Source organism: Bidens hawaiensis, unplaced genomic scaffold, assembly GCF_021521415.1.
Source record: "Bidens hawaiensis isolate Kalapana, Puna unplaced genomic scaffold, B.hawaiensis_p1.1 tig00031103_1, whole genome shotgun sequence".
Classification (NCBI taxonomy): domain Eukaryota; kingdom Viridiplantae; phylum Streptophyta; class Magnoliopsida; order Asterales; family Asteraceae; genus Bidens; species Bidens hawaiensis.
The window spans coordinates 163,382-174,231 of NW_027495210.1; the positions used below are offsets into that span (position 1 = coordinate 163,382).

At 34.4% G+C, this 10,850-nt stretch overlaps 1 protein-coding gene across 1 annotated transcript; it reads right to left on the reverse strand.

Annotated features, from left to right (window-relative positions):
• Positions 1-1,795: 1,795 nt before the first annotated feature.
• Positions 1,796-4,562, reverse strand: LOC143581558 (SKP1-like protein 20). Its single transcript, XM_077064322.1, has 8 exons — positions 4,072-4,562; positions 3,707-3,898; positions 3,511-3,621; positions 3,346-3,424; positions 3,178-3,281; positions 2,946-3,091; positions 2,789-2,869; positions 1,796-2,161 (listed from the first exon to the last, which is right to left on the reverse strand). The coding sequence occupies exons 1-6, from the start codon at positions 4,321-4,323 to the stop codon at positions 3,020-3,022; spliced, it is 810 nt and encodes a 269-aa protein (XP_076920437.1). The 5' UTR covers positions 4,324-4,562; the 3' UTR covers positions 1,796-2,161; positions 2,789-2,869; positions 2,946-3,019.
• Positions 4,563-10,850: the final 6,288 nt, after the last annotated feature.

Here is a 10,850-nt window from a genome sequence, read left to right on the forward strand (position 1 = left end):
TTTGTTACATTGTTATTAGTCAGAGATACCGGTTGGTCTCATCTTTTCAGAAAGATTTTACCATAAAAAGGGAGAAAGCGATGTTTTTTTAGTTGATTTTTTTTTTTTTTTTTTTTGCTTCGTGTGCTCTCTTTTGTTGGTTTTGCTGTCGGATAATGCTGATTTTTGGGTAGCTTCGAGTCATTTTTATAGCGCGTTTATGGCTGTGTTTTTCCATGCTTGAGCCTGTAGTTTTACAGAGTTATGTTCACTTTGCCTTTTAATGTGTTTGTTGGCCTGCCCAATTGTAACATAAGACTTGAGGTATTATAAACATGCCTTGGCTTTTTAAAAAAGTAATGTTTAATTACATTTGATTTATATACTAAAATTTTCAAGCATCACCCATCAGTTAACATGTGCCTGGCAAAAACCTAGAATTTATATTGTAAAGAGATGACAAGATGGCGAAGAATGGGTCATAGATAATTTGATCGTAAATTTGATTCGCGATTGTAATCCGTACTAGCAATTTGATTATTGACCGTCTTAATCTTCACTTTCTCTGTCTACGGCAATCTCTATAATGAAAACCGGTTGATATAGTTCAATCATAATGCTGTAATTTATTTTGGAATGATAAGAATTTAAGATCTGTTAAGGATTAGGAGTGTTATCTGTTTAATTGCCAGATAATAGTTTCAATTACTAAAATCTAGTTCATCTATATTTTATAAATAGTTAGCAAATAAATGTATTTATATACATGGTCCTGGCTCACTTTTACTGAAGTTATTACACTTTCTGAAAAATAGTCACACAAAAAGCATTATTTTCAACAACAAAATGTGGGTGTTCCACAAGTAAAAAAGGTTTGAAAATAACATGTAACAAATCGAAAGTACATCTCATAAATAAAAATATTCTATTCGCATAACATGTAACAAGCCCCATGGGCCCATGATATATTTGGGCTACATTAATCTTATATTTTGAATTATACATTTTTTATAAACAACAAAACACCCGCAACAACCTCCACAACCCGGAGAGAAGCTCAACACAAAAAAACTACATGAAAATAAAATTACATAAATTTGACCATTCTATTGATCTATACTTTGTCCTACTATTAAAGCCAAGAGATTTAAATATCTCCAATTATCTCTTCAACTTTCATCTCCATACCCTCAACACACTTTTTCGTTTCTCGCTTTCCAAATACTCCAACATGTAATGATAGCAATCCCATGAACGCCTCTTTCTCGACCTCTCCGAGTTTGATGGGCTTATGTAGCTCACGTAAATTTCTAACCGAGAACCCAAATATGGGATTAACTTTACACCAATGACTTACGTGATCCCACATTACCGTCGCGACCAAGCAGCCCGTAAATACGTGATAAGCCGACTCCCTTCCAAATTCACAAAAAACACTTACTATTAGATACCCTTATATTTCTTCTTTTTAACACACACTAGATAGGAATCTTATTCATTTCTGCTTTCCAAACGTGGTTGTTACACTTCGCCGGAGCCCACTTGCTTCATCTTATAACATAATTGTTTTTCAAAAAATACAATGATTTTTTTTAATAAATGAAATTAGTAGGCTAGGCTGCATGTTTCCCATTATTGGTAGATGAAACTTAAAAATAGATTATAGACATGAGATAAAAATTAGTTAAACGAGTCGTACTCGTGTTTGATACTTGTGTTAAACACGTCGTCTCTAACCTATTCAACCCTAACGCCCTATTTGAATGTAATCCCATTCTACCAATTATAAGATAAAACATAAACACAAGTGAATTAAAACTATCACTTCAACTAAAGCTTTGCAGCTCTGGTAGACTACAGTTTCCATGGTGAGTTTCAAAGTCTGGATAATTTGAACTCTTATAAATTAGCAAGCGCCTAATCACTAGCAGTCACGATAAACACAAGTCAATAAGAATAAACGAACAAAAAAAAAACAAAAAACAAATGTCGTTTAAATAAACACGACGCAGAAATCACGAAAGTTCAAAAGATGTATTCGAGCTCTTAACCTTCCTCTATGCTTGCAATGGAGCATATAATTTCTGCTTGCATGCCTACAAAATTTAACCTAATAAAAACATCCCTACAAAAGTAGATCATGATGCATTATGAGAAATGATGGGCCCCGCTTCTCGCCCGCCTGTAACAACATAACATTGAATAGTTAGAGAGTATTTTCGAGTTTGGATATGGCAATAAAAACTAACAATTATTATACAATTAAACCATTGCTATTACTTCAAGGCAGGAGTGGCAAATGTGACCCATTGGGTTGAATGAGTTGTATTAAAATGTATATAATGGGTCAGAATTAGTCAAACTAAAAAAGAATTTGATTGAAACGGGTTGACATTTCTCAAGTTTTTTTTATGAAGAGAAAAACAGGGGAAATTTTTTAATACTTTCACTTTTTTAGTTTTAGATTTATATTTCGAGTTATAATTTTTTAATTATTTTTTTTGAATTTTTTACTGAGGGTTTTTGATATGGGTTGATATTTCAAAAACCACTAAGTAAAAAAATTCAAAAATAATAATTAAAAAATTATAACCGAAAGATAAATAAAAAACTTAAAAAGTAAAAACACTAAAATGTTTCCTCCGTTTTTCTCGTTCCATAAAAAAAATAAAAAAATGTCAACCCGTTTTAATCATTTTCTTTATTTAGTTTGACCCATTTTGACTCATTATATACATTTTAATACAACCCATTCAACCCAATGAGTCACAATTGCCACCCCTACTTCAAGGTAAAGAAAAATACATACCTGTTAATAAATTACTAAATGGTGTAAGGTTCCTATTTTGACCAAACCGAGTTCAGTCTTTGAGCAAAATCCTCTACTTCCCTGCACCGGAAACAAATTTCACAAGATAAAAAAAAAGTTTCTTGATATAAAATTGAGTCGTTTAAATTAAACAAACCTGTCAAGTTGTTCCCTCAGTGCAGGATCCAACCCGTCATCAAAATCAGACTCGGCAGAAGCATATCCAAGCAACTATGAGCATATAATTTGATTACGCGCGTCTTCAATCTCACTATTATGGGAAGAAGACAGACTATCCGTTTCCTAAAGCATGCAATTAAAAAGTGATAAAAGCATTTACTATATAACGAAAAATTTATTTACTACCAAATTAACGATTGGATACCAACCTTGTAATTATTCTTGTTCTCGATGTTGGGAGAAGGATCCTTGCAATGATGCTTTCTCCTACGATTTCTCTTTTTGTTCTTGGCAGGCTTAACGCCTTTGGAATCTGAAAGCAGCAGAAAGTTTATTAATTTGCAAGTATTAATTTGCATGTAAAAACAGTAATTAACCTTCATCTCCACTGTTTATGAATGATAACAGATCATCAACAGACCGATCTTCAACAGGCTCCTCTTCAACTTCAACATTCTGTAACACACAAATGGAGTTAATGTCATATAAAGTTTTCTTGTCAACTGTCGTTGACCCAAAATGTGAAAACTCATTAGTTTTACCTTTGATTTTTCTCTAGCTTTCAACTGTTTTCTCTTTCTTGCATACAACCTATTCAAAAGACGGACACGTGAATCATCCGTTTTAAACTTAATAGGCTCCAACTTCTCTTCCTGCAATAAACAGATCCCGTTAAGTCAAATAAAACTGTCTATGCCATCTTCTTTTATGAGAAAAAAAAAACATTTTATCTTTTACCTCCGTAAGATCATCAGCAATATGAAACGTCTCACGTATTTCCTCCGCAGTTTTGCCTGAAATCATCCTAGCAATTGCACAGCTAGTAAGATCAACCAGCGGCCTAACCTGAAGGCTATCTGCAGCCGACACTAAATCACACAACTTATTTGCATCCAATCGCATAAACTTTTCATCAAAAGTTTTACGCTCCTGCAGAAACACAAATAACATATTCAACATTTAATTTTCAAATCATCAAAAACCTCCAAAAAAAAACGAGACATGCAGAAACAGAAATAACATATTCAACATTTAATCTTCAAATCATCAAAAACCTCAAAAAAAAAACGAGACAAATAGAGCGAACCAAAGATTTCACAGACCTTATTAGACCGGCCTGCAACTTGATGAAACCTGCAATAATCAAGTATTAACCCTAAAACCGCAGGAGTAACTCTGTCAGGAAGCTTTATAGCATGGTTTTTGGAAGATCCCATGCTTTTATGAAAGACTTCTCTGCGTATCATCGGACAAAACATTGCAACTTCTTCTTCCACTTGTTGAATTAAACCATCCGAAGTTTCCAGCCAAATAAAAGACTTCATCTTGATTGACATAAACAGCAAACAAAACATTTATAATTACAACAAAAAATTTTCACAAATCACAACCACATTGTGAATTCATGATATTGTAGGTAGAGCTGTAAACAAACCGAACGTTCGAAGAGCTTTTCGGAGGGAAGTTCGATTAACTAAATGAACAAACTCGACCAGAAGCTATGTTCGTTCATTTGCGTCCGTTTATGTTCATTAATGTTTGTTGTTTACGTTTGTTCATTAAAGATTTTTAATTCTTTAATAGCTTTTCTAATCCTATCATATAGCTTTAAGCAAAATTATTAACTATAACAAAAATATATATGAGTAATATGTGATTAATGTATATCTAAAATAAACTTTTCAACATGAATGTTAGAAAAGTCCATTTCTTGAATGACCCAACACAGACAATAAATTTCATTAATTTACGTTCGTTCATTAAAGCCCGTTACTTTAACGAACCAACACGAACAATAAATTCCGTTAATTTCTTTAATGTCAAAAAAACTCAGTGAAGTGAATTTATATTAATTCGTATCCATTCACTTGTGTCTGTGAACCGTTCACAAACAGTGTTATTCCGTCAACAAACCAACACGAACAATAAATTTCATTCTATTAGCTGTTTACGAACCGTTAACTTATCCAATTAAAAACCTTTACAAACAAACATGAACCACAATACCTTATGCGAATAGAATATTTTTAATAATAATGATGATAATACCTCTGGTTTGAGCATAGCCATAATATGCGGTTGAAATAATAATCAATCAAAGCAATGACAACGGATTATTATTATTATTATTATTATTATTATTATTATTATATAATAATATAATATACGCCTGGTGAAGTAAGTGATTAGCTGCCGTTAAATTCCGTCGACGTATAACCATACAAATCCCTTGCCACAATCAATGTCAATAAATAATAATAATAAATTAGGGCAAAATATTACGGGATGATAAAATTATTATTATTAAGTATAATAAAATTAATCGATACATATATATACATACCTTGAATTGAATTGAGATTGTATAGGTTGACCTGGTGAAGAAGGATTTAAATTATTATGTATATGAAAAATGGGAAATTGATTCAAGTTGAAAATTGCAGCTAGGGTTTTTTTTATTTTTTTATTAAGTTTTTGGTATTTATTTGGTTTTTTTTATTGGTATGAGATTATGGGCTTTAACGTGTTGTGCAGGTGGCGAGTAAGCTTGGCGGCTGGCTGGTTGTGGATAATAATTTGGGGCTTTCTTTTCTTTTCTTTCTCTCACAAACATCCTCCTAGTATTATCTGACTTTTGTTAAATGTTAATGTTGCTACAACAAAGATAAGACCAATGATAGTGAATAGACTGGTTAGGCTAATAAGTTTTAAGGGTTCAGGTTAACCTAACGCAGGTCGTGGTGTCCCTCTACGTTTGCAAAACGTAGAAGGAGGTTCACTAGTTAGTTGTTTGTTGTTATAGCTCACCGAAGATCAAGAACCGTGATGTTTGGAATCGGTTTTAGAATGATGTTCTTGGTGAAGCTATGAAGTTATTGAAGTAAGAAAGAAATAAGCTAAGAGTATATTTCTCAAGGAAGAAGAGAAGATTAGGGAGATGGTGTTATCTGCCCAAATCTGTTGTGTATATGTTTATGGCTAAGTCTCTCTTATATAGGAGAAGAGACTTAAGCCTTTCGTCCAATTGTAACTAATCTAGTTCCCCTCCAGTTTGCCTAGAGAGTTGACCTCTTTATGGGCGGGAAGCTTTGGACCGCTGGTCCATAGTTAAAATAATATTACTTTATCTGAGCATGTCCTTTGTTCAGAGGGGACAAGGATGTGAACAGTGATGTGACATCGTACTGTAGCACGTGAGTACTTGTTTACATAAGTTTGGGCGGGAAACGAAGTTTTTAACCTTTTAACCCTTTTAGCGTTAATGTGTTCCAGCCATTTTATTATTTCCTTGGGCTACCCCCGTAATCAGTTAATATTATTTTAATATTCGTCATGCTTACGGTGCGCGCATATAATGTATATGTGTGTGGGTCTCCGGGTGGGCAAAAGTGAAATTATACTAATTTTGACGTTATTTTACTAATCTCGTAAAATAACGTTAAAAGTGGCGGAAGGTTAATCAGGCATCATGCGGTGACGTTGATAGCCGAAAGACAAGGGTACATGCACCAATCGACGGTGTCCCGATGGTTGAGTGTTATGTGTCTTATGTCCAAGCCTTGATACTACTATCGAGCCGGGGGTCTCACCGGAAGCAGTCTCTCTATTCCTATGGGGTAGAGGTAAGTCTGTCTGCATCTTACTTTTCTCATACCCTACCATAGTTTTGCTATTGATGAAATATACCGAGTACGATGATGATGATGATGATGATATTATTTTAATGATATAACTGAAAATGAAAATGAAAAGAATAACTTTAAAATGACCCAGTTTAAGAGAGAAAAATCATGTTTGTAACTTTTTATTTGAAATTTTTCAAAATGTCCATACAAATCTTGTCGACGACAACACATTTGTAATCACGTTGACGAGTTTCAAAAGCTAACTATAACACGTAAATAACATTGAAATATTTGAAAATATATTTTTTAAATTGTCCAGTTGCAAATAATTAGTTACTAAGATCTGATTATTGATTATTAAATAGGTTATGGGTGAAATGTCACTCAAATCCAGAGCTAGCTGGTTCTCCCCGAAATGTGTTAAGATGCAGCAAAATTGTTGAATCTCTCTTTGATTGAGCAATCTGTAATATTTCGAATCCTCATTATTAATGGAGCTGGATATTATTAATGGAGCTGGATAAAATGGCGGGGTCCCCAATCTTTTTTTTTTTGACCAATATATATTTTACTATAAAACGGTTACAATAAAGTGGTAGGCAAACGGGCAACAAGTTGCGCCACAAGTTCATCGTTCACGGCATACTTTCATATTTTGAAGTTGGGATATTGGTTTTTAATACTCTAAATTTTCGCTCATTGGTAGATAACACTCCCAATTAACGATTTGTCTCCCACCACTCCCAACTTTCACCCTATTTGTTTCTAGCACTCCTAAATATAACGGAGCTTAACTCCGTTAATTCTTTTGCACACATGGCATTTATTTAATGATGTGTAATGTTTAGGTGGCAATTCTTTTATGATGTGGCTAATTTTGTTTTTTATAATCCTCAATTTACTCTCTCTCATAGCTCATCCCTGCCATATTGATTTCAATTTCTAGATTTACACTGTGTTCCAGAGTATTATAAATGGAGAGAAAGGAAAGGAGTTGGAAGGAAATAAAGAAAATTGATGTTCTAGAGTTCTTTTTATAGGGAGAAAGGAAAAGAATGGAAAGGAAAGAGTGAGCTTTTTGGTGTTTATCCTTTTCTTTCCAAATTGGAAGGAATTGAATACATAAACATTCAGATCAGATTTCAATTACAATTTTACCCTCATTAGAAGGCGGGATTATCTCCCAAAATCCCGCCAAGTCTTCCATCATCTCTCCCATCACAATATATCAAGGTCATTGTGTTTTCTCCTTATCCAAACCTAACCATCTGTTCATCAATCAGAAGCATCCCACTGCCTGTTCTTCTTACCAGGTATTTTAAGTTAATCTTACTTTGTTTTGATTTTACATCTTTTTCAATTAGGTTTGTAGTGACCGATTAAGGATCGATAATATGAACTTTCATGTTTCTCATAAAGTGTACTGCACTTATAGTTGATTATCAAAAGAAATTAAATATAGGATTAAGATTTACCTATAAGGTTATGTTCAAGAAACTTGGGTATATAATCGGGTACACCGTGCTAATCTGGTCGGATTAGCGGGCATATTACAAATCCCGAAGCCGTGAAAACTTTCAAAAGTAATCCAAAACCCGTCCCAAATGTTTCGGGTTTTGGGTTTTTTCATCGGGCTCGGGTTTCATGTCATCCATAAGTGTTCATAATTTAGGTTTGGTTTAAAACCGCAAAACCGCCCATTAGTTCTTTTATTTTTGAAGAATATGAGTTTAATTGTATTAAATAGGTGAGAGCAAAGTAAAGTCGGATCTATATTCCTTGATTGTAGTTGATGAAGTGTGTTCGTTTGTAACTTGAATTTTTATTATATTACAGCTTACTCAAGTGCAAATAAAAGTTGAAAACATCATAATGTTATATGTTATTGAAGGTTTTGTTATTACGTTTACTATTTGCATTTATTTAATTTTATAACAATGTATCCTTGTTATATTAATGTTACTATGTAGAAAGTCATCATGAGCAAACAAGAAGTCATTGGAAACACGGGTAAGAAGGAACACTTCAAGTGGACAGAGATGATGGATGAAGCATTCATTTAAGCAATGATAACACAAAAAGATAAGGGCTATAAGATAAATGGGTTATTCACCTCAAAAGATATACTAATATGATTGAGGAGCTAACTACAAAGCTTCAAATGGATATTACCAAAAATATTTGAAGCATCGCTTAAAAACTTTGAAAGAGCGTTTTCTCAATGGTACGATATGTTTCAAGGAACTTCTTTAAGTGGTTTCTCATGGAATTATGAGACTCAACTAATTGAGGCAGAGGACGAAGTGTGGGAGAAATTAATAGCTGTAAGCATTTTAAGCGTTTAAGCATTTTTAGTTGTTTCTAGGGGTGTGCAAACACGCATAACCTGCTGCACATGATCATTTGCTGCACATGATCATCATTAATTAAAAAACATAACCTGTTTGTTGCAACTTACAAAACAGTGGCACATACTTCATTCTTGCATGACATTCATTATATTTTATTCATTCTATATTAAGCCAACATAAAATAGAATGCATAACTATCATAAATCACTTTGTTTATTGATAACATGATATAATATATCAGAGCATGTCCATTTGGAAGAAACAATAACATCTGAGGGTAATTTCCAGATCTGAAGGCTGAAGCATATCTTGCTTGGCTATCATCGTCTATTTTCCGTCTGATCTACTGTTTCCGGGTTCCTTTTTGAAACCCTAGGCGGCGGTGTGACGGTGGCAGTAGTCAGCTTGCCGTTCTGAGTTCGGCTGTTGCGGTTAAAAGACGGTTGTCATTGATAATTCTGATAGTTCTTCTTAAATCGCTGTCAATCGAGTTCAGAAACTCGACATTCATCAGGTTGTTAACCTAATTTTTCATAAGGCTGAAGTGTTTGGTATACTAGGACGGTTGTTGCTATTTTGAGCTTAGGTTTCTCAATTCCATTCAAGAAAAAACCCTAAGTCTCTGAAGCATCAAATTCACCGGCGTTACGTTCCGATTTCAAATATTTAGCGGTTGTTTAGGTCCGGTGTTGAATTCAATCGGCGATTTACAGATTCCGAGCTGTTATAGCTACAAATTACAGAGGCTTTTTAACACGGGTGATGCTTAAGTGACACGAAATACATTATACTATACGGTCTTGTGCGCAATTATTATTATTTTTTGCTGCCGTTGGGGGTCCCAAAGCAAAATAGTGAGCTTCTTGTAACCTGGCTGCCGTTGAGCTGTATCCGCCTTCATCATCTTCACGGTATACTCGTTCCTTTCTCACTATTATTATTATTATTATTATTATTATTATCATTAGAACATACGTGATCCGGATCTTTGGAGTTTATTTTCATTTTAAGATCTCTTGACTATTATTGTTATTGCTACACACTATTATTATTATTATTAGTTTTTGTTACTATTATTATTATTATTATTATTATTATCATTATTATTATTATTATTGATTTGGTGTTCTATTGCTTGTGTTTGTGTGATTAGTTGCAACCATAGAGCGTAGGAACCATGACTATTACTTGAGACCATGTCCTGAAACGAGGGGTGTAGGAAAGAGTAAAGATAGGGAGCGTATATTGCGTTTGGCATCTTGGAATGTAGGAACATTAAATGGTAAGTTGCTAGAATTGGTAGATGTGCTTAAAAGACGTAGGGTTCAGATAGCATGCCTCCAGGAGACTAAGTGGAAAGGACATAGAGGGGCTGAGTGTAATGGGTATAAGTTGTGGTACTCGGGGTCTGATGGAGCTAGGAATGGAGTGGGGTTTCTAGTGGCTAAGGAAATACACACTAGTGTGGTGGAGGTGATAAGACATAATGACAGGATTATGGTGTTGAAATTAGTACTAGGAGAGGAAGTAGTGGCAGTAGTCTCCGCCTACGCGCCTCATGTAGGCCTAGGGGATCAGGAAAAGAGAGAATTTTGGGATTGCCTAGACGCAGTGGTAGGGGGCATACCTAGGGGGGAGGATTTGCATAGGAGGTGATTTTAATGGACACATTGGTAAGGCTAACGATGGTTTTCAAGCCGTACATGGGGGTTTCGGTTTTGGTGATAGGAATGAGACCGGAACAGATCTTCTAGAGTTTGCGGTGGCACATGACCTAGGTATTATAAATTCTTATTTTAGGAAACAAGATTCTCATTTAATCACTTTTAGCAGTGGCGGACGCGACACGCAAATTGACTACCTTTTGATGAGGCAAGGAGACCGACGTTGGTGGAAGGACTGCAA